This window comes from Pinus tabuliformis, chromosome 1_1 (genome assembly GCF_031772625.1).
Source record: "Pinus tabuliformis cultivar Carrire ecotype Pingquan chromosome 1_1, CPIR1, whole genome shotgun sequence".
Classification (NCBI taxonomy): Eukaryota; Viridiplantae; Streptophyta; class Pinopsida; order Pinales; family Pinaceae; genus Pinus; species Pinus tabuliformis.
The window spans coordinates 966,280,980-966,306,446 of NC_142297.1; the positions used below are offsets into that span (position 1 = coordinate 966,280,980).

General features: G+C 37.1%; 1 protein-coding gene across 4 annotated transcripts; it reads right to left on the minus strand.

Moving 5' to 3' along the window:
• Positions 1 to 6,772: 6,772 nt before the first annotated feature.
• LOC149217718 (patatin-like protein 1) lies at positions 6,773 to 9,633 on the minus strand. 4 transcript variants are annotated; one of them, XM_089393061.1, is made up of 4 exons: positions 8,977 to 9,633; positions 8,251 to 8,592; positions 7,918 to 8,093; positions 6,773 to 7,325 (listed from the first exon to the last, which is right to left on the minus strand). In XM_089393061.1, the coding sequence occupies exons 2-4, from the start codon at positions 8,467 to 8,469 to the stop codon at positions 7,301 to 7,303; spliced, it is 420 nt and encodes a 139-aa protein (XP_089249187.1). In that variant the 5' UTR covers positions 8,470 to 8,592; positions 8,977 to 9,633; the 3' UTR covers positions 6,773 to 7,300. The 4 variants fall into 4 exon arrangements, with proteins under 4 accessions (XP_089249187.1, XP_089249186.1, XP_089249188.1 ...); XM_089393060.1 differs by having other exon boundaries at positions 8,251 to 8,600; XM_089393062.1 differs by having other exon boundaries at positions 6,774 to 7,336; positions 8,251 to 8,600; positions 8,977 to 9,632.
• Positions 9,634 to 25,467: the final 15,834 nt, after the last annotated feature.

Below are 25,467 nucleotides of genomic sequence, written 5' to 3' on the forward strand. Positions count from 1 at the left end.
ACAAATTAGATCTTAACAAAACATCAATGTGTACTTGAATATCATATAACTCTGAGAACAACACTTAAAAAAGGAAACTTCCTGAGAGGGTATGGTTGCCAATCGATACCCAGATTAAACAATACTTCACATAATAAAACTCTATGTGAGATGTCTTGCCCAAATTCCAAACCTTTGATTTATGCTAGTTCCTCCCCCTTAACCCAAGAGGTGAAGTAGGTACTCCATAGATATTTTCCTTCATATAGATCCACAAATGAATGGAATATGCAACTACCTGCATCTAACTAATTAGGTTAGTTTCGCTAAACACATGAGGAAAATATCAAACACATGAAGACAATGGTTCTTCATCTACCTCTAAGTTGAGTGCTAACCTTTGTTAACCAAATCCACCAATTAGAGCTCAACATAAAATCGTCCATGACTAACAAAAAATTAACAATGACTCCATAATGTGAAGTGCACATGATACATTATCCTTGAGCAACAATGCCACTGTTGGAATTGCTTCGCCTTCAAAGAAATTGTGGTGTGGGTTGTCAAAATGTTTAAAGATCCTCACTCCAACTAAATGATATGGTTATCTGAGTTCTTACCTTGTTGCTTGGTAGTTATTTTGCCTTGCCCAATGGGCATATGTGAGTAGATCCATATCATGATGCAACAGATCCATATGTTGGGATGTTTATAGAGTTTTGATGAATGATGGAACTATGCACAACACTAGTTTCTTATGGAAGTGGGCCATCTTCATGTTTTCTGGTTTAAGGACATAATTTCGAAATAATTCTCCAAATTTGTGGGGATTTATTTTTGAATGCATTTTCTTTATTATCTTAATTTTGATTTAAGCCTACAAATTAAAATATAATTATAATATATATAAAATTTAAAAAATATTTTATCCTTTAATTAGAAAAAAATAAAATATATTATTTTTTAAACAAAAACCACATGATGGCAATGCCCAAAAAGCAAAGGCAATGACCTCACCACCATATGTGTCAGGACCCCGAGACGAGTTGGGCGCGCCATGTGTGCGAGGGGCGCCCGAGTCGGTTTTATGCGACGAGAAGAAGTCATTTTCGGTTATGTGCAACGAAGTCGGTTTTGTGCGACAGTTGTGTGGTTTGGTTAAAGGTGACGGGCAAGAGCACCCGACGATATGCGACAAGTGGGTGTGTTCGGTTAAACACGCCCCAGTAGATGTGCAACGGTGTGGTCGGTTGGACGGGCGAAATGGGGTGACCCATGTGTCGGGCACCCGAGTATATGAGCACGGACGAGTTGCATGAGAGCAAAAACATCGAAAGGCAAGTCGACTAAGTGTGGAGGCACCATGGAGACTTTATACGGTGAGGCGACCGATGGTTGGGTCGACGTGTAGAGGAGTGAACGTATAGTTGAGTCGACGTGCAGGTGGACCCAAACATAGTTGGGCCGACGTGTTGGATGGGTGACATGGGTGAAATTAGTGGTCGACTTAGAGGTAGGCCGACCCACTCCAAACACCTGGGCGCTGTGTATAAATAAAGGAGGACGACTTGGTGGAAGGGCAATCAGGCCAAGCAAGTTCAAGAAAACATAATAAACAACTTGAGAAAGCAAAGAAGGAGAGCATAAGACAAGGCGAAGGCACATGCAGACGAAGGGTTAAGCAGCCAAAGCTAGAACTTTTGAACGGGTTGAATGGGCGTGCAAAACTTTGGGCGGACGCACATCACAGGAAGGCGAGTTGGGCGAGTCAACCTGGTGGATAGGTGAATGACCGGATGGGCGAGCTATCGTGCAGAGGTGGTGGGCGAGTCCGAGCACACGACCCGCTAGATAGACGAGCATACTGTCGTGAACCAACGTGGATGCTCAATGCGGTGGACGCTACTGAACAACGAGGAACTTGACTGATGAGCTGGGCGACCCAAACAGGGGACAAGCTATGGTGGGCGTTGTTGAGCGAGGAGTGACGGACTAGTGAGTTGGGAGACCCGACCCGGGGACGAGCAGAGGTGGGTGTTGCTGAACGATGGCGAGTTGTTCTAGTCACTACTGAACAGAGAGTGACCTGACCTAGTGAGGTGGGCGACTCGACACAGTGAAGCAGGTGAACTGTGACTTTTGGCAAGTTGCAAGTTATAAATTGAAAAGCTTTGCTGAAGGGAAATTTGGAGTTTCCAACAAAATTTGAATTGTACATTGTATACTTGTAAGATTATTGAACTGTTATATTATTGAGCAGACTCTATACTTGGGGAGTTGCCCCTCCCATTAGAGAAAGTGTATTTCCGCTATGCATATGAATGATGTTATGATGATGTGAAAAATGTGAATGTTTATTTACATTGTGTAATAAGACTTAATAGAAGAATTGAAGAAAATAACTAAGTGTTGATGGTTAGGCGTCTTTCGTACTCATAAGTATTCGTGAAAAGAAAGTGGGTCGTAGTGTCACACCTACCTATGTGTGGTTGAAAGACCATTGCCAGGATAGGGGCGTGATAGTTGGTATCAAAGGCTGATTGAAAATTGAAGTGAAGACTGATATACCTACACTTCGTGATAGGTGGTATCAAAGTTTCCATAGGGCTTTGGAAAGTTTGATAGGGGCAAGTGAAGGGTCAAGTTGAATGATAAAGAAGTGTATGGTATTTACTAGATCACAAGCGAAGTTGATCGCTGATCAAGCAGAATAACCTCAATTTATGATGGGGGAATCTAGCAGGGATGTTGAAACAATTTTCATGGACAAGATGTTGGATAAAATGAAGGAGTTAGCTTCTGAATTGGCTTGAGTGAAGGCCGAAAGTGTTGAATTTCATGAAAAGTTCATGAAGTTGAAAGAAGAGCATGAAGACCTCAAAATCCAATATGAGTATATAGAATGGTTGTATACATAAACATAGAAAGAAGTCAAGGACATTGGAACTACGAGAGATCAAGGTTTGGCAGAAATCTCAAAGTTGCAGAAATAACTTGGTGATACTCGTAACAAGATAGTTGTTTTGAAGAAAGCAATTCACTAAGGATCTATTGGAGGAGTTGCCCATGTGAAGGTCAAAGAACCCAAATATTATGATGGTATGAGGAGCATGAAAGCCCTTGATAATTTCCTATGGGATATGGAGCAATACTTGGAGAGTTTGGGTATAACTGATGATGAGGCCAAAGTCAAGGTAGCTTCTCAATTATTGACAAAAAATGCTAAGATGTGGTGGTGAAGAAAGATGGATCAGAATGCCAATGGTGATGATGAGGAAATCTCTTCTTGGGACGACATGAAGAAAGCTTTGTAAATTCATTTTAGCCCACAAGATGAGACTTGGGATGCAAGGACGAAGATTAAGTACATGAAGAAAACAAGGAGTCTACAAGAATATCAACAAGGGTTCTCGAGTGCGATCTTGGAATTACCAGATTTGGTGGAAAAGGACAAGGTGTCCAATGTCATCATAGGATTGAAACCTTGGGCACGCAATGAGGTGAAGAGGCAGAAGTTCAAGACACCAGAGGAAGAATTTGCAGTGGTTGATCGCTTGGTAGAGCATTACGATGAAGGAACTGAAGGGAGAAAGAAGAACACAGATAATCTGAAAGAGATGTCTACGAAAGAAGAGCCTTCGAGATTGAATGACAAGTTGAAGATGAAGAGGCCTTTGAAGTGTTGGATTTGTGAAGAACCACACATGGTGAAGAATTGTCCTTCAAGACCAAAAGTGGCAGCAGTAGCACAAGCCAATGCGAAGAAGAAGAAAGAAGAACCATCCGTTGGAGTGATGCAGATTTTGGGAGCTGCAATAGCTACGGAAGTAGTCTCACGATGAGATCCTGAAAGGAACAAGTTGGAATATGTGGAAATGAAGACTGGGCAAGGCACTATACTCACTCTAGTGGATATTGGTGTGGATCATAACTTCATGAGGGAAGACATCGTGAGGAAGATTGAGTTGAAGTTTATACCAGCTCAAGCACGGTTGAAAGCAGTGAATTCTCCACCAGATTCAGTGATTAGTATACTAGAGAAAGTGCATGCGTGCATAGGTGAATGGACCAATAAAGTCAATTTCACGATTGTGAGGAGAGATGACTATGAAGCTATACTGAGTATGGAATTTATGAAACAGTTTGAAGCTATGATGGTACCACACATGAAGAAGTTGTACATTTATGACGGATGAGATGATGATCCTATTGGGGTATCAACCATGGGAGCTTCAACAACCGAGTGTAAATTAACAACAATGAATGTGGAGGAAGTCAAGTGAGATAAAGAACTCTATAAGAGGTTGACTTGCACAGAGGAAAAACTTATGGAGTAGTCACAAGTGATTAGAGCATTGCCTGGTAGTATCTTGGATCTATCAAGCAGACTAGAGGCAGTGGAAGGAGATGAAGATGCTGACCCGAAGTTCATATGGAGAGTTGGGAAGCATACATGTAGAGATTGGAGGAGGAAGATCCAGACAGGTGGATTAAGATATTAGCTAAGGAAGAGGGAGAACCTTCGACCTACACTTCCCCCCTCTCTTCTTAGACTGACATGGAGTTGTGGCTAATTGTTAACTGCTCATGGCAGTGAGTCTCCTATATTTTGAGTAGACTTTGGGAAGAGGGGGATACGATTGGCATCAAGATGCAGAGATTGGTCATGATGATGTAGGGAGCATGCATTCTTGTGAAGGCGATGCACAATTGGATTAGCTACCCAACTAGTCACCAACACGAGGGGATCCAACACATGATTTTCTTATAGAGTTTTACATATCGATTGCATGAGGCAGGTCATAGGTGGATGCATCTGGGTGCTTGTACTTATAGTCTTAGTGATGGTGGTTGCTGAGATGGTGTTGTCGAGGACGACAACATTTTTAGAGTGGTAGAGGATGTTAGGACCTCGATACGAGTTGGGAGCGCCATGTGTGCGACGGGCGCTCGAGTCAGTTTTATGCGACGGGGAGAAGTCATTTTCGGTTATGTACGACAAAGTCGGTTTTGTGTGACGGCCGTGTGGTTTGGTTAAAGGCGACGGGTGAGAGTGCCCGACGACATGCGATGAGTGGGTGCATTCGGTTAAACACGCCCCGGTAGATGTGCGGTGGTGTGGTCGATCGGACGAGCGTGTCGGGGCGACCCATGTGTCGAGCGCCTGGGTGAGCATGCACGAACGAGTTGTATGAGAGGCGAAAAAACTGAAAGGCAAGTCGACTAAGTGTGGAAGTGTCGTGGAGACTTTATATGGTGAGGCGACCGATGGTTGGCCGACGTGCGGAGGAGTGTATGTATAGGTGAGCTGACGTGCAGGTGGACCCAAACATGGTTGGGTCGACATGTTGGATGGTCGACATGGGTGAAACGGATGGTCGGCTTGGAAGTAGACCAACCCAATCCAAACAATTGGGCGTCGTGTATAAATAAAGGAGGACGACTTGGTGGAAGGGAAATCAAGCCAATCAAGTTCAAGAAAACATCAAAAACGACTTGAGTGAGCATAAGGCAAGGCGAAGGCACAGACGGACGATTTGATGGTGCATCACAAGAGTACCCCTGCTTAAAGGTAGGATAAAGCTAGAAGGCAGATTGCCCAAGAAAAATTGATGAACCTCGTGCCTAGGTCCACTTTGATGGTGCATCACATGAGAGCCCTTGAACTTGTGGAGCTGGCTGGTCCTAACTAAGAGATGATTTTTTATTTTTTGAAATAGGGCTGGTACCTGGAATTAACAGTATTGCCAAGTGAATGGTCTTGTGGTTTGCCCTTTTGTTGGCTGTTGAAAAAGGTGCTAACATATTGCAAGTTTTTGGAGACCAACTTCTGGTTATTAAATAGGTGAAACCGTTCATTACTAGAAATTTCATCGTATAGCATGTGTTAGATGAAATTCTAGATTTGTCCCATGGGTCTCTTTTCACATGTATATAGGAAGAGACCAAGTTGCAGATGGACCGTATAAGGATGATGTCCTATTGGCACATGGGAATTAAATTATTTACGAGCATGTGCATTCTCCTTTCCTTCAGTCAATTTCTACCAAATTGATAGTCTGCACACGATAGTATTTGTTTACTTTGATTAAATTGGGAAGACTGTAATAGTGGACTTGACTTTTCTAATAATCAGTGGATTTTGTTGTAAGCTTAAATGAAACATGTATTGTCTGCTTTTAGTTCACTTTCAAGAGAATTATGATGATGCAAGTTTGAACTTTTTAATACACATTTGATGTGATCAATGATACATTAAAAGGACAGCAATGATACATTAAAAGGTAGATCTACTGCAAAGTCTCAATAAGATGTTTGAAATGCAATTTAACCTTTATGAAATACAATTCTATTTATTTTAATAAAATGATTATGTTTTTCAGAATGCGTGTCCATATATATATATATAAACAAAATATTCAAACTGCCATAGCAAATACTTAAAGCAGATGTAAGATTTCCAGATAAGCTTTTTATATTTACATATAATCTGTTTCATTTTTAATCCCTGCTTAAAAGCTGAAAACTCGAAGCCTAATATATATATAAACTCTCATTTTCAATCCTGTTTAAGGAGATTCGACCTCAAAAAAACAGGGATCCAAAGTCATGCATTTTTTTTTTTATATTATAAAGGAACAGAATGTTCAGAGACGTTTAACTTAAACTATACGCAAGATATCCCATCATTAAATATTTTTTATTTGTTGTAGAAGTAATTAAAAAATGTAAACTTGTAATAAAGAAGACTTAAACCAGATGCAAAAGATCCACATCATTAATCTTTTGTGTTTTTATAAATAATGTCATTGATTTTTTTAAATTCAATGTTTACAGTGTTAATACCTCCAGAGCTTTTATATGTGGGAGGGGACCTCTGGAGTCATTGCGGTGTTAAGACCTCCAGAACTTTTATATGTGGATGGGGTTCTCTTTGGAGTCATTTATTAATGATCAAACCATTTGGTAACATGAATCGCGAATTCGTTTACAGCGGATTAGTACTAGAATTTCCGCACCTGAACTCGAGAAAGAGGCACTAGTATTCTCATTGTACAAAAGCCCAAAGCCTCTGTTGCAGTTAATACAAAAATATCTGCTAACTCGGTGAAATGGGGCATCTAACGCCCCCTCGTTACTTTCTTCACAAAGTTCCTGCTCCAGCTGTGCTCGGTTCAGTCAGACAAGTACCAAGAAACGCAGGAGAAAGATATGTCCAACCCATGGTACCCCATCCAAGAGAAAAGACAAAAGGTATGTCCAACCAGTTGTTAGATGGCGCACCACTAAATAGTGGATTGATGTATGACAACACTTGACATTACATTTGGATGTAGATCAAGACCCTGGAATCCAACTTCAACAAAGCAAAAGACTAATGTTAATTAAAATCTTTTGACAACTGCCCCAAACTCAAATTGGAACAGTGATCAATTCTCAGGACTAATATTATGTGAGCTTTGAAATCGATCCTGGTAGTCTTCCCCATCAAAAAATGCGTTCTTGAAAAGATCTCAATGACTCAATATCTTTGACAATTGCCTTAAACTCGAATAGTAATTCATTTTCAATACTCTTAAAAACTGAAGCTTTAAAATTGATCTTGGTAGTTCATGGAATCAATTGCATTGTGGATATAAAAGAGTTCTTCGGACAGACTTTTTATTCCACAAAGTGGATCATTCTCATTACTAACAAATAAGCAAATTCTGAAGTAGCATAAGATCATTGGAAGAAATTTAAAGACATGGAAGAGTAATTTTTCATCTAATTCCATGTCTTACAGATTCGAAGGCATTTGCAAATTATGCAATTTACAAGTAATGTGATACCAATTTTATATATATATATATAAAATTCTTACACTACATTACATGCTCATTCTTCTGTAAACTAGACTCTATATATATAAGATTCAACTATTAAAAAGGAATTTACCGTTTCAATTCCTCCCTGTTGGTGCCTTTTCCCTCCACAGGCTCATACCCGCCAGTGTGTATATTCACCCTCGAAACAGGTTTGTCCAAAAGTTCAATGCCTATATCTTTCAGCGCGTTAAGATTTTCGTCTGTTGCCAGATCCAGTGCACTTCTTTTATCTTCTAAGTTGGGTTCCTGATCATCATCCCAATAAGTGATAGAATCTATTAGATATGGAATGTGTGCAAACGAACAAGAGACAAACATATTCAGGCAATCTGTAAATATAATTATGCCTAAATATAGTACTGAATTAATTGTTTATAATTAAGAGGTGCAAGAATTAAAGGACCTGGATTCTTAGATAATTATCCGCTAATTGCAAGCCTCGGAATCTGATAGATGCTTGACAGTCAACAGTAGCTGAATTCGATTGCAGAAGCATGTCAATTAAAGGACTTTTACCATTCTTCGTTACCCATCCCAATGTGCCCCATTGTGCAGCGTCCTTAGCCTGGTAGCTAGTTTTTGTCTCTCCAGTGCCAAGAAAAAGCACCAGACACTCTTTCATGATGTCTTCTTTCGACTCCAGAGCGTCAAATGCTTGTCTCAATGGCCAATATTGAGTACTTCCCCTGTCTGGTATTCGGCGAATAGTAGCTTGTCTGGTCAGGTGATATATCGCGAGTAACACCTGCAAAACTATTATTTTGGATGCGTTAATTTTTCCACGGACTTTATTGCAAAAAAAATTATCATCACATTACTTAATTTAAAAAAATAAAATGGTAAATAATATGAATTTTTTTATTATCATAAACACATTTTGACTTGGACATTTTTCTGTGCTTAACGAATCAGAAGTTCGGACGGAGAAAAAATAATATTCATTGTTGCGACAAAAGTTATAACCCTTGATAAGAAATGTTTCCCTCTTTATATAATGTTAATCTAATATACTGACAGTGCTGGAAAATACCATGGGTGGAAAGAAAAAACAAGCATTAAAAAAGATATACCTTAACAAAACAAGAAACAAACATACAATAGATCAGGGTTTTGATAATGTAATGCTCACCTGATAAATTTGGAAGAATCAATTTGAAAGAAGCGCATGATAGAAGAGGCTTCCACTATCAATTCTGATCCTTTCATCATCACAGTTTTCGCCCCTTCCCTCAAAACGGAAGATGAGGAAGGCAACATCTGAAGGCTGAAGCTGACCATCATAGGCAACATTATTATCGTTACCAGCCATTGAAGATTTGGAAAAGCCGCCTTGCGCTACAGTTATTGGAACACCAGAATATGACGAAATCGGGGCATGAGGAAGGGCTGGAGGGTTTTGGAGGTTATGCGATGTTAAATCGACTTCTTGCGTTTCGACTATTGGAAGAGGAGCGTTGGTATAGGTATTAGCTTTAGGAATGGCAGGAGGAGGAGACAGAGGCATCTGAACAAGCATTCAGAGCACCAAAGACACTGATATTATCTTCTGAAAAAGAAACTGACCTGCTGCCATTTTTTTCCACGGTTCATCACCCAAAAGCCCTAATCTCATTATGGGTGCTGTGCAACTGTGAATGATGGACTGCAAATACACAGTGCAACTACAAGGAAAAAAAATCCCATATCGTTGAGGATCAGCTGTATCCCAATCTAGTCCAAAATATTCTCCACAGCACAGTTGAAAGATTTTACCTGTTCCATCATATAGCTTTCGTTCTGATGAGAACGGATGGGTTGGAATTTCAATGCACATGGAATTAGGTCAAATATCTTTATGACTAAAATAATATAGTTGTATACCACTCCACCTAAATGGATAAATCAAACTATTCCACTTCACTAAATTTCAAGACTCTGTTGTCACCTCAACATGGCTGTTTATCATTTCATTTTATAAATTTTATTAATTGCATCAAGACACGTCAAAGCAAGTGATAATTAGTGCACTTAAGTTACATCCACCATGGTTATATAGAAAAGACTGCATATTAGGCTAGATGTAGTTTAAAGAATAACAACACTAAATTAAATATTATATTGGAATATTTATGGATATATTCATTTCATGTTGGATGTGTGTGATTTAAAGTATAAAATTAAGTTAATTTTTTTATTAATTAAGGGCGGTAAATTTCGTGTTATATAATTGAATTATTTTATTTTATTGTGATAGTATTGTGAGTGAAATCAGATTAGCATAAGATGGGTTTAATAGTATTTGGTATTATGGATATATTGGAGTTGGTGGTAATTTTTTAGAAAGCTATAGAATTAATGTTTTATGGGTTTATATTTTGTTATAAATTAACTGAATTTGGTTTGTTGATTTTTTTTAAGGCTTATTTTATATTTGATCAGAATAAATTTTAATTTTATGGGGATGGTTTAGATTTTTTGGCTGGACAATATTGGTTTGGGAATTACAAACATAATTAGGATGATTTTGGTTTGGTAATTACAAACATAATTAAAATGATTTGGAAACTTTTTACTATTTTTTTAGATGTTATATATTTTTGGAAAATTCAATATTATTTGTACTTGTTACGAGATAAATGAATAAATTCTTAGCAAGTTTCAAAGCTTTGTGCACAGTTCTTGCCATGTTTTTTGGAAACAAATGTATATATCAGATGTCATAAGGACAACCAACTTTAGACTTGAAATTCTATTAATAAAAAAAAACTTATCTAGATTTTTTTAATAAAAATGAAATTATTATTATTATTATTATGATAAAATCCAGAAGTAAAAATTTTGAAACTTCTGGCCGATAGAGTACGAAGAGTGGGCCACTTGGGACAGTTGTCGAGCTGTTGATAGAAATATAAGCAAAGTCCAAGACTGCAATAATCTCAACTCGGCCCTGATCGCCCAAAACTCGAGGGCTCTAGTTAACAGCTGAAAGGAATTTAATTGATATGTATGTTTGGGTTTACAGGGAATGGATAGATAATGCAGCGACAACGAAGTGTAGATCTTCATTGGCAGTTTTCTGAAATGGTTTCCACCGCCGAGGCTGCAAGGCTCCAAACCCCGAAATGCTAGCTCGAAACTCGGAGAGAATTAATAACTTGTCCTTTGTGCACTTGAACACACACAGATGCAATGATAAGTCGAAAGCAAACCAGAAGATGTTGTAAATGGCTAGCATGCCCTAAGAATGAAAAATTGCTTCATATATGATAATATCGGGTTGAATAAGGTCCAAATCTGCTCTCTTACATAATGATGGCAATCTGGAATTAATAGAGTGGATATCCTCTCTCTTTGGGATAGAGGCGTGGTCCATCAATCAAGGAATGAAATATTTAGGATTCTAGCTAAAGGCAAAAGGATACTCTAAAATGGACTTAATAGAAAGATACTACAAAAAGATTTCACTATGGGAATACAAATGCCTTTCAATGGCAGGAAGAGTCATTCTGGCTCAATCAGTCCTAACTCAACTCGCGGTATATTGGGCGCATCTGTTTTTTCTTCCAACAAGCATTATTTAGAAAATGAACAAGATAACAGCAAATTTTATTTGGGGTGGCCAGGCTGAGAAAAGAAAATATCACTTGTCTAAGTTATCAGCCATCTCATTGTCAAAAAATCTTGGGGGATGGGGTCTGCTAGACCTACGGAGTTTTGCAAAGGCCCTTCTATGCAAATCCCTATGGAGAGGGATTTTCGGAGAGGGTCCGTGGAGCAATACCATAAAAAAGAAGTATATGGGCACTAGGGATATCTCATACTAGTTCAGGTTGGGAAGGATCGGATCCATTTATGGTTCAGGGATATGGCTAAGTTTTCGTAAGATAGAAGGGTTTTTCTTAAAGAATCTGATTTGGAGTTTCCAAACTGGTAGCAAGATTCTCATAGGACTTGATCCTTTCTTGAGCGGACAAGAGGAAATCATCTTGCCTGAGACACTCCTTAACTTTCTACACAGAAAAGGTTATTTTAATTGGGACAAACTTATTGCAAAATGGCATGGACCCTTCCCTATTTGGAAAGAAGAGGGCAATATGGGGATGACTAAGAATGTAGCAAGACAGTGGAAGAATTTAAAAGTTTGTCTGAGGAATTGCAGAATACATCGCTCCTTAGATATTGATGACCTAACATGGAAAGATATGAAAGGGATATCCCAGGTACGAGTAAACGATATTTACCTGAATCTGATATCCTCAAGAAATGCTTTTCCCAGCTCTATTTTTCCATCAACTTTTTGGAAATCAGGATGCCTCTCCAAATCTATTTTTTTCTCGTGGCTGGTATTCCACAATAAAAATTTATCTTGGGAAAATTTAAAAAAGAGGGGCTGGCAGGGTCCGGGTCTCTGCTCAATTTGCAAATTTGAGGATGAAACAAACTGTCATATGTTCCTTCTCTGTCAGAAAACGCAGTAGATATGGCAAGCTCTGCAAATTTTATATATGGAATCCCTCATGCTTCTCTCACATCTATTTAATAGGCTTTTGTTTGGTGGAGCATGCAAAAGGAATCTTGGAGGCCGATTTTTATCATTACCTTATGGTGCATATGGAGATGGAGAAACAAAATTTTTTTTAAGGAAAGTAAGGAGCCTTTCATGGGAATCATCCAAAGCATATCTTTTCTTTTTGATTCCTTACCTGAAAAGCCTCCAAAGGAAAAAAGATTAAAGCCCAACATGGATGATCTGCTTCATAACATGTTCTCGATAGCATTCTTTGATGGAGCGGCACAAAACAACTCTTGTGGCTGTGGAATCCACATCATCATGGATGAAAATACTCAATTTCTTATTTCGTGGAATGGAGGAAAAGGATCCAGCTGCAAAGCGGAGGCCATGGCTCTCGCGGGGCTTCTCTCTTTCTGTTTCTTCTTTAACATCCAGTCCGTCTCAATATTTGGGGATTCCAAAGTAATGGTTGATTTTGTTCTAGGAAAAATCCATATTAGCAATCCTCACCTTGGAGGCCGGATGAACAGGATTGTTTTCCTATGGGAAAGGATAGAAGGATGTTCCATACAGCACATTTACAGGTTACAGAACAACAAGGCAGACAGTTTATCAAAGGAAGGTCTGTTGACAGCTCCAGGTATATGGCACATGAAGGTAATTTCAGACAAGCAAGTGTTCTCTATCACAGATTTTTCTTTACCTGATGCATAATATCATCCTGCTGGTGTCAGGTATGTTTTTGTCATTTTTGTCCTTGATGTCCTCATTATGATTTTGTCAATCTCTTTTTGGAAATTGCGTTGTTTCCTCCACGGAGGATCTTAGTACTCCAATGTTTGTATTTACAAAATATTGTCTTTGAGGCCTCTATTACAGAGAAATGGTTGTCTATATGGATCATCAGATTTATGTTTTTGGGGATTTCTATCCTCTTTCTCAGGCTTTTTCTATAACGGATTGCTCTTTAGTCCGTTTCTAGCTCATATGCAGTTTCTATATGGCAAATGTATTCTGATCATTATATTCCTTATATAATATAATTACGCTTTTTCGTTCCTGAAAAAAGTTGGTTGTAGTCTAATAATCATGTTTTTTTTTAAAGTCATGGAAATTTCAATTATATTTCGAAAAAATTTGGTAAGGATTTTTGTAAATCTACGTAAAAGCTGTCTAAGTTCATAATTTTAGGTGTTTTACACATTTTTTGATGGTGTTGAATCTATTTCCACCATCAAAAACATGATTCAAACACTATCTCTACAAGTTTTTTTAAAATTTTTTGCCCGGCTTTCAGCCACTTTTGGCCATCCAAGCAATTTGATGGTGCTGAATCCATTTCCACCATCAAAAACACGATTCAAACACTGTCTCTACAAGTATTTTTGAAATTTTTTTCCCTGGATTCCTCCTTCTTTTGGCCATCCAGACAATTCCTCTGCCTTCATAAACGACTCTTTAAGGTTTCAAAATACATGTCTGCGCATTGCAGTGGTCTGCATTTGTGGCTGATACGTTCTCTGGTTCTCTGTTGTTACAATTAAATACCTTCATAGCAGTGGTCTGCATTTGCTGCTGATACCTTTTTGGGTTCTCTGTTTTTTACAATTAAATACCTTCATGGGGAAGGAAGTCACATTTTGAGCACATGAATAGTTTTTGAAGTTTTATTGGGAATTTTAAATTTTCTTTTGTAAATTTAGTTGGATTATATTTTCCACATGTCCAATATATTACTAATTAATAAAAGTGTCTTAACAGAATACCCAATCATTATCTATCCAAAATTAGTAGGTAATTTGGTGCTGAAATTGAATCATTAAAATGTAACCATAAACATTATTTATTTATTTTATCCAAATTCCATTAGAAAAATTGATGTTCAGAAGCCTAGACATTTTTTTTTTCCTGTTCTTTGGTGACAATGATACTCATTCTTTATTTATTTTATCCAAATTCCATTAGAAAAATTGATTTTCAAACGCCTAGACATTTTTTTGTCGTGTTCTTTGGTGACAAAGATACTTGCAGGAAGCATTGTTACCTTTTTCGCAATCGAGAAATGACTGGTATTAGCTGAAATTTTCAATTGGATTTGAGTTAAAGAAAATTTTAACCAAACCCAACTTGAAGTTAACTAGACTTTAATTTATTGAGATTAAAGTTGAACACAACTAGGATTTCTGCTAGAGTGAGTGTTGATGGTGCGAGTGATGTTGGAGTTGTGAAAGATACAGGTACAGAAAAAATTATATTTTGTAGTCTATGTTTGGAGTTCAAGAATTTGAAAATTTGGTAAAGCATTTATTATTGCTCGGTTTGTGGCAAAAAAACTGTTCGCTGGTTTGTATTTAAAATCTATACATGGATGGTAGAGAATTTGGGGTCATTTGGTTCAATTTTACACAGAGCAGTGGGTTTCTCCCCCAACAGGTATTCCCACGCCTTGGTAGGAAGCACCAGTTGGCTGCTCTTGGTAACCCCTTGCACTTCTTCCATAGACTTTTGCATTTATGTTGAAACATGAATTTCTACAGTCATCGATATGTCGTAATGTATGAATTTTTGTATTTTTTTCCATAAGAGGGAGGTGTTAATTTTAAGTATAGTATAAATATACTTACACATAGCTTTCCCACTGAGCTATAGAATAAGCTTTTAGATTAAATCATTATTGTTGGCTACTGGATCTTTTTTCTGATAAATACCAAAACCAATATATTTGGACGATTCATTCTTGTGTTTGCAATGCAACTATATTTACAACAAAATGGGAATTTCCAGGTTGTCGATTAAATTTTTTCAATCTTGATGAACTTAAAGTTGTCATTGGAATTGTTGAGTTGCTTATAAGAGCCGTTGCACGCAATTATTCACTCTTTTTCTTTTTCTTGTAGCTTAATTTGTCAAAAAGAGGTTTCACTTTTTAGTTTGAACTATTTAATTTGTCGGAAGAACGTGCCTGGTGCTTTCTTTGATGAAGCTGAGCAAAACATCTGTGGTTGCGGAGTTCATATCGTCATGGAGGACAGCTTACAATATTTCCTATCTTGGCATGGAGGGCAGGGCTCAAACAGTATGGCTGAGGCTAGGGCCCTATCAGGTCTACTTGCTTTTTGTGACTTTCTTGACATCCAAGGTATTGCAATATATGGCGATTCAAAATCTTTGATAGATCATGTTAATGGGGATGGCCTCATTAGCAGTCCTCATCTTTTCGGATGGCTAAGCATAATCATGCACTTTCAAAACTCTATGAAGCAGTTTTCAATCCAGCATATCCCTCGTTCCAAGAATGTCCAGGCTAACCTTCTCTCCAAGGAAGGCCTTGGGATGGAGTCGGGATCTTGGTCATTGACAGTTCTTCATGATGGATCTTCCTTTCTTATTCAGGATTTCAGTATCAAGGGAATGTGATTTCTTTCAATTTTCGGCTTATGCAGCGCTTATATAGATATTCAGCATCACGAGATTGTGACTTCTTTCAATCTGGTTTATATGACTTGCATTTTAGTTTTTTTAATATCTGTCCATGATGTGTAGCTGCTCAAACTTTTGAATACTTGTGTATAACTTTGAGTCTTTTGTTCTGATCTCTTGGGGATCTTTCAATTCTGTTCTATATGCTTTTATAGCCGGGCAGTTCCCACTGTCCTATGACAATCTCTTGTGATCTTTATATTATCTTAATATAAATCTATAATGATTTTTCTGTCTGAAGAACTATTGAGTTGCTTATATGTGTTTATTTTTCTAACTTTTAGCTTACTTTGTCAAAAAAGATCCCTGTAACAGTGCTCCTATTTGAAACTTTTAATCATGCGTCACTGAAGGTATACTATAGAATTAGTGAAAATGATTGAAGGCAATTTTAAATACAGAGAAGCATACCAGATTTGCAGCGTTTGGAATCTCAATTTGAGATACATTTACTCTATGATGGTGACATTCATATTTCTTAAAATGTATCATGCATGATCTGGGAGATTTCTGCTCATGAAGTTTGCTTTTCCTACTTAACTATATTGTTGAATACTACATAGAACTGTAGCAGCACCATTATTTAAGAAGAATCATTGATTCTAACCATGGAGAGACGACAAATTTTTTATTACTAATGTTTAAGGAATTTATCATATATGAAATTACATAATCTCTGTTATTAATGTTTAAGGATTTTATTTGTAATTAAGTTTGTAAATGTTTTGATACCAATGTTACGAACAAAGTTTATATACACAATAGAATACTCAGAATATCTGGTATATAAGAACGTCCATCATGAAACAGATAATATATTATATTTGAATACAAGTGAGATGATGATTTGATTGCAATTTAAGGTTCGTGTATATACCTAGACAGATACTTTTTAATAAATTGTCATGTCCTTAGAGACATACATTTTCAATACTAATTACTAATTCTATTATTATTTATATTGTTTGTATTATTTTATATATTTTATTCATAACATTGTTTTCCTCTTTAGAAAGCTTTTTCCTCAAAGTTGATGATAAGAGACATTATATGTTTCTTTGTCTTGGTAATCTATTTGTATCTTTTAGAGTTCCACAATCTGTCATCTTCATTGATACAAGATGATAAGATTATTTGAGTGATAAACAAAATGAGAAGGGATCTGACCATCATAAATCAAGCTTCTGTAGAATCTTGCGGTGGATGGAAACTTGTGATGAACTGTTATCACTGGAATGTATTGTGCAAACTTCAATATTATTTGGAACATAAGTTTATTGTTTATGTTCTGAGTGATAGAAATATGTATCTTGATTCAATTGTCTACTCTTGTGATTTGGATGTTAATAAATAATTTTTTTGGTTTGACTTTCCCTTATCAAGTGTAGCAATTTTATGATTTAATTCAGGCACTGAGGTTGTTGAGTTGGATACACAATCTTCACTTGGAATTTTCATCCTTTGAATTGCAACATTTGAGTGTCTTTTTCCTTCAACGAGCTTGTCTTCTTCTTGAGTTGTGATATTCACTGAATCAATATTCATTCTCCATAAAGTGTTGTACCTTGTTTTCTAACGACTTCTTGTTCTTCTTAAACTTCTTAATTTTCATTAGTAATTTTTCACTATGGTCTTTAAGTCAAAAAATTTCCTCATTCTTGTAAGCAGTGATTTTGTCAACTTCTCTTTCCATATTTTGTAGTACTTTCTTATCTTCTTGAAAAATTACTTGTGAAATATCTTGTATTCTTCTGGTGTTACCGAATTGGGCTTCAATGTTATGAAACCAGCTCACAAAAAGATAGAAAAGAGAGATCCACGCCTTAGAATTCAGCCTCTTCGAGGGGGCAACCTCCTTTACATTACATAAATGAACAATTCTTGGATGATACAAATGACAAAACCTCCTTTCTATATATAGGAGTCTAAGGAGTCACAATATAATCCAGCCGACCTAACAATAATAATATAAAGCCACAAAAATAACAATAGAGAGATTCTATGGGGCACAGAAATAACAATATGGGGGTAATAGGGGCACAACAATATAAATAAGGGGTATAACTACAATAGTAATGGGGTAATTACTAGTATTATAGGGACCCAACATGCCCCTCTCCTTCAAAAAAGTGTTGTCCTCAACGCTTGAGCAGTTCTGGGTACTTCTGCATAAAATTCTCATCCTCCCATGTGGAATCTTCAGCGGATAAGTTCTTCCACTTGATAAGATACTCTGAAATTGATCGATTTCGTAGCTGTCGAGTTCTTGTTTCTGTGACTGCTTCCGGTTCCAATATAAATTTTCCTTCCTCGTCAAGTTCTGGCAATATTGTTTGAACTGGGAGCTTGTCGCCTATAACCTTCTTTAAACATGAAACATGGAAAACTGGGTGCAATCGAGAAGCTGCAGGAAGCTCCAATTTGTATGCCATAGTACCAATCTTTTCCAACACCTTGTACGGACCATAATACTTTGGTGATAATTTATTATCCTTCTTAGCTTGCTTTAGGGACATTTGCTTATATGGTTGTAGCCGTAGGAATACCCAATCACCTACATCAAAACTTCTTTCACTGCGATGTTGATCTGCCTGTTGTTTCATTCTATTTTGTGCCAACACGAGGTTATCCTTTAAGAGTTGGAGGACTTGTTGTTGATGTTCGATGTGATGTTCCACTGCCTGAACCTTAGAATTTTCTCTTAAATATGATGTGATTGATGGTGGTTGGTACCCATAAAGTGCCATAAATGGGGTCATTTTTGTTGCTGTATGGAAGGAAGTGTTATACCACCATTCAGCCAGAGGCAACCATTTGACCCATTGTGTCTGTTTATCAGATACAAAGCAACGAAGATATCCTTCCAAACATTTGTTTACTATCTCAGTTTGCCCATCAGATTGAGGATGATAAGATGAGCTATGAGCTAACTGAGTACCAAGACAAGAAAATAATTCTGTCCAAAAATTTCCAGTGAAAATGGGATCTCTGTCACTTACAATAATCTTTGGGTTTCCATGTAGCTTTTGAACTGTTTCCATAAATGCAGTAGAAACTGTACTGGCTTTAAATGGATGTGATAATGCACAAAAGTGTGCATACTTGGTAAGTATGTCAACTACCACCATGATGACACTCTTTCCCTCAGACTTGGGTAAACCTGTGATAAAATCCATTGAAACCTCCTCCCAATGTTGGCTTGGAATGGATAAAGGTTGTAATAGACCCGGTGTCTTAATTGTTTCAACTTTATTTTGTTGGCAAACCAAACATTCCGCCACAAACTTTTGAATATCTGATTTAAGGCCATCCCAAAAAAATTCCTTCTTAACCCTGTGGTAAGTTTTTAAAAATCCTGAGTGCCCTCCTAAGGGAGAAGTGTGCAATTCCATAAGAATCTTTTGTTTTAGCTGGGAATTCTTACAGAGGTATAAGCGATCTTTGTACCATAACGAATCATTTTTCCAGCTAAATGTATCAGAAGTACTGGAATCTTGTTGTAGCTTTCGAATAAGTGCCCACACTTTTTCGTCATTCTTCCATTCCTCCTTTGCTTCGTTTATCCAATCTGGTTGGATAATAAAAATGGCACACAACAATGCTTCCATATCCTCATCCTTTCTTGAGAGTGCATCTGCCACCACATTTTGCTTCCCTTTTTTGTAGATGATTTCAAAGTCATAACCCAACATCTTTGTGACCCACTTTTGTTGCTCTTCAGAGGATAATCTTTGTTCTAAAAAGTATTTAAGGCTATCATGATCCGTTTTTACCTTGAAGTGTCTTCCCATTAGGTAGGGTCGCCATTTCTTAAGTGCATGGAGTATTGCCAACATTTCCTTCTCATAAATAGCTTTGCTTAAAAACTTTCCCTTGATTGGACGACTTTCAAAAGCAATGGGTCTTTCATCTTGCATTAGAACAGCACCAATTCCATTTCCTGAAGCATCACATTCCACAATAAAGGTTTTTTGAAGTCCGGTGTAGCTAAGACCGGTGCTTGGCACATTGCCTCTTTAAGATGTTTAAAGGCCTTTGTTGCTTCCGGAGTCCATGAAAATGAATCTTTCTTCAATAATGTTGTTAGAGGTGCTGCTATTCTCCCATAATTCTTAACGAACTTGCGATAATACCCTGTCAACCAAAGAAATCCTCGCAGATGCTTTATGGATGTGGGGATTTTCCATTCCTTAATGGCTTTAATTTTGCTAGGGTCTACCTTAACTCCTTCATGAGATACAATATGACCCAAATATTCCACCTCCTGGACTCCAAAGAAACATTTGGATCTTTTTGCATATAATTGTTTCTCCTCCAATAGTTGTAGCACCTTGTCAACATGTTCAACATGATCCTTCCAAGACTTGCTGTAGATTAGTATATCATCAAAAAATACTAACACAAATTTTCTAAGGAATGGTTTGAAAATTGAATTCATCAAACCTTGAAATGTTGAAGGTGCATTGGTAAGGCCAAAAGGCATGACCAAAAATTCATAATGACCCTCATGAGTTCTAAATGCCGTTTTCGGAATGTCTTCAATCTTCATTCTGATTTGATGATATCCCGAACGAAGATCCAACTTGGTGAAGTAAATTGATCCATGCAATTCATCCAGTAATTCATCAATGACAGGAATGGGGAACTTATCTTTAATAGTGAGCTTGTTGAGCTCCCTATAATCTGGACACATGCGCCATGATCCATCCTTCTTGTGCACCAATACTACTGGAGCTGAGAAAGAACTTTGACTCGGTTGAATTATACCAGCCTCTAGCATTTCTGCAACCATACGTTCAATTTCACTTTTTTGGACATATGGATATCTGTACGGCCTGATGTTTGGAGGAACACTTCCTGGAATCAGATGAATAGCATGATCATGATCACGCATAGGTGGGAGACCTTTGGGAGTCTCAAATACCTTGGAATGATTGTCCAGGACTTTTTGGAGATCTGGAGAAATAGATGATTCTAATGTGGAAACATCTAGCGAACATAATTGTGCAATTACACCTCTTTGCTCCTTTTTTAGAAGCTTTGTCATGCCATTAGAGCTGATTATCTTTCCTGGTTTCCCTGCAATACCCCTTAATTCAACTTCCTTTCCTTCCACAGAAAATTTCATGAAAAGTTCTTGAAAATTAAAAGCTATTGTACCCAAGGATTGTAGCCATTGGACTCCTAGTACAACATCAGCACCTCCCATTGGAATGGAAAGCATTGGGCTAGTCAATACATATTCTCCCATGGATAGCTTGATATTATGGCACTTTCCAGAACAATTTATTGTTCCTCCATTTGCAATCATCACTTGACACTCTGGTGCTGGATATAGGAAGCAATTCAATTCTTTTGCTACCCTACAATGAATAAAATTGTGGGTGCTTCCTGAATCAATCAACACTATTACCTTTTTCTTCTTGATTTGTCCTTCTATCTTGATGGTTTGAGGAGTGGTAATTCCCGCCAATGCATTACAAGATATGGTCGGATTTATTTGTTCTTCATCTAGGCTTTGTTCCTGGAATATATCCTCTTCTTTTGACCTTTCTTGCTCCTTTTCTTCTTCCTCTTCACAATCTATGTAGAATAATTTCTTCTCACCACACTTATGACCCTTTCTGTATTTGCTATCACAATTGTAACAAAGCCCTTTTGCTCTTTTTTCTTCCAATTGTTGTGGTGTCAACCTTGTAGGTTGTGGAAGACTATGGGCAACAACACTTCCGTCTTTATAGTTGTGAATGGTATGCTTCCTAGTTGCCATAATTTTGCTTTCCATTTTTCTTGCTAACCTGAATGCCTTCTCTAATGAATCAGGTTCCCAAAGGCGCACATCATGTTGGATATTATCCTTTAAAGACCCTATGAACACATCAATCCTATGCTCCTCTGGAATATCTTTTACCCTTATGTTCAATTTTTGGAACTCCTCAATGTGCTCCATTATTGAACCCTTTTGTTTGAGACTTATCAATTGGCTAAAAAAAGTGTTGCTTTTTGTATCCTCATAATGTGCTATCAATTCTTCCGTAAAAATTGCCCAAGTGATAAATTGTTTACGAGAACAAAGCCATTGATACCATACAAACTGATTTGGTTCCAAATATAAAGTTGCCATACGTACCTTTTGTGTGTTTTGCACATTATTGAGATCGAAGAATTGCTCCATCTGTAATATCCATGTGGCGGGATCCTTGCCATCAAACTTCCTCATATCGATTTTTGGAACATGGTGAGTCTTCGATCCAACATTAGAGTCTATGGAATCATGATTAACATTTCTTTTGTTCTCATCATGAGTTTCCTTTACTACCTTTTCACCATTAGTGACCCTTTCTTGTAGCAACTTCTTCAATTCTTCCATCGAATCCTCCATCTTAGCTTCCATGCCCTTTATCTTAGATTCCACGCCATTTATCTTAGATTCCACGCCACTTATCTTAGCTTCTGTTAGCTTTTGTGAGCGTGACATTTGTTGCACTTGTTCTTGTAATTTTGATATATCATGTAGCATTTCTTCCTCTTCTTCATGAGTCATGCTAGAGCTTTCAGGTTCCTTACTAGGTGTTTGCATTTTCTTTCCTCGGGGCATCAGTTACCGATAATAATGCTTTACTATGCCCTTTGAATTCCTTCAAACCAAGCTTATGCAAAAATTAAAAAAAAACTACACACCTTTTTTTTACTTTGTAGAAGCCTGATATTGAATCTGATGTATCTCTGTAATTTTGAATCATCCAGTTCTGAAATTGTGACCTGTAGTAGCCTTCTATTTCCTCTTTCCAATGCCACTAGTCTGATCCAAATTGGATTCTCCAAGAAAGAGTTATGCACAATCTCCCGCAGTGACCTGATTATAGACTAGTTCAGTAGAGCGAACTTGTATGAAGTGCCACGTGTCACTGTTTCAACCTTTGACTCTGAAAAATATATAAAAGAAAGCTACAGTCCGTCCTCTTTCTGTACCTTCTTACGAAATTTCAATCCGATGCTCAGAAAGAAAGTTATGACGATTTTCCCCAGGTCACCTGTTTTGAGTGTAATTCAGGAGTCTGCAAAAAGACCAACTTCCTCAGATCATATCTCCGAAAATATCGCGCGAAAAGCTCTAAAATTCGGACCCAAGGTTCAGCGCGATTTCTTCTCAAATGGGTTTTTTTTGCGACTTCTGAAACGTCACAGAAAAAAAGTTATAGCGAAAATGCCACGATGACCTGTTTGGAGCAGCGAAACCCTAAAATCCAAAGCTCTGATACCAAATGTTATGAAACCAGCTCACAAAAAGATAGAAAAGAGAGATCCACGCCTTAGAATTCAGCCTCTTCGAGGGGGCAACCTCCTTTACATTACATAAATGAACAATTCTTGGATGATACAAATGACAAAACCTCCTTTCTATATATAGGAGTCTAAGGAGTCACAATATAATCCAGCCGACCTAACAATAATAATATAAAGCCACAAAAATAACAATAGAGGGATTCTATGGGGCACAGAAATAACAACATGGGGGTAATAGGGGCACAACAATATAAATAAGGGGTATAACTACAATAGTAATGGGGTAATTACTAGTATTATAGGGACCCAACATTCAATGTAACACCTTGTAGTGTTATTTTTTTTCTTTTTGTATGAAAATATCAAAAACTTATTTTTCATATTTAGGGTGAAGGACCCTAGAATTCCCATCCAGGGAGAACCTAAAATAATGTCACCTTGATCTTTCCATAGGGTTTGAACATAGAAATGTGATATAAATGTATAATCACCAATGTTTAATTTTAAATTAATTATGTCATACTGTTTTTTGTTAAGAGATTCTAATCTTTTGATTATATTTGACTTGAGAATCACTAATTGGTTTGCGATTTTAAAGTTTTATAATTTTTATTTTCAACTGACAAAATAAAAATAGTGGCATTTATCCTTACAAGAATCCTTTTAATTTTAAATAACAATGGGGCACAACTAAATAAAGTTTCTGAAAAATGTTCCTTTTGTCATTTTTGAATTAGGCTCCATTCTTTTTTCTTCAATGATTGAGTCCATTTTAAGTTTATGGAGATGATATTAAGGTTTTAATAATAACACCTTTTTGTAATAATAATTTTTTATAATAATTTTTTTATAAAAAAAAAAAATCCTTATAATGATTGAGTCCATTTTAAGTTTATGGAGATGATATTAGGGTTTTAATAATAACACTTTTTTGTAATAATAATTTTTTATAATTTTGTTTTAAAAAAAAAATCCTTATATACTTTTTTTAGTTTTCTTTCCACTAGAATAATTTTTTGGTAGAATTTCAAAAACAACTCTTTTAATATTCCAGTCACTTTGTAATGCTTCAACTTTATATATATATAAACCAAATGGATTGAAGGTGACTACAATGGAAGGGTTGGAGGATTTATATAAATATGTTTTAATTAGTTTATTTTAATAGTTTGTTGGAATTAACAAACAACAAAGCAATGGGTGCAACCCTTGGTGATAGTAAAATGTATACGAAAGTGACGACCTTTTTGAAATAATGAAGGCTTTTAAACGTTGGATTATATGTGTGTGTGTGTGAAATTAACAGTAAATAATGACCTGATTGCAGTAGAATGATGTGTTTTACCATGTTTGGGGCTATTCCACAACCCAAATATTATTGTATTAAGCGTAATAGTAGTGGCAAACGACGATAACAATTAGCAACAAGGCTTCAACTGCAGTTACGAAACGTGGGAGTTGCATATTTGCATTGGTGGGTATGTCTAAAAATTGCGGTGGTGAGGATCTTGTTACAACAACAATTCTACAGAATCTGTCAGCTACGTGGATAGGGGAGTAGGCAGCAACAATGACAGAGGGTCCGATGGCAGTGACAAATACCTGTTGTGAAGGTAAGGTGGTTGTTTAACGTGCGACAATGGTCGTGTGGAGACCACTGCGAGTGTAGCAGTGGTCATGGAAAGTATTGGTGGACGCGGGGGAAATGACCAGGTGAGGTGGCAGTCATGGCAGCCCATCGACAACTTTTCAAAGGACGCTAGCGACAGTGTAGCCACGTTTTTTATTTGTTTTTTATATATATATATATATATATATATATATATATTTTCCCCGTGGAAAAATCGTAATTTTATTCATATTGAGCAAAATTACATGTTGTAGATGCTGAAACAACATATGCTTTATAAAACTTGCCCAGATACAAAATGATCTAAAAACCAATAAATTAATGACTATCTATGCTTTCCTACCTTTCTTTTTTTCCACTTTCTACCAACCTCCAGTGTTGGGAGTGGATGTTACAATAGACATTTGAGCCTCTTTGGTAGCAGTTGGGGTTTCTTTCTTAGAATCTGAACTTTCTGTAGAGTGTGCTCGCTTGCTGCCACCAATTTCTTGCCTTGGAATGAGTTGCTCACTTTGTTGTTGTGGAATGGTTGTCCTTGGAACTAATGCGGAGCAGTTCTGATTTTCATCATTTTGTGGCTGAATAGATTGCTTTGTTCATTGAGATTTGAGTTATTTCCTGGGAATTCCGCTTCTTGGAATATGTTGTTTATGGTAGTTTCTTTGTTTTCTTCCTCTTTTATGTCATTTGTCGGAGTGGCTGAAAACTGCCATCCTTTCGGCTTTGGTGGT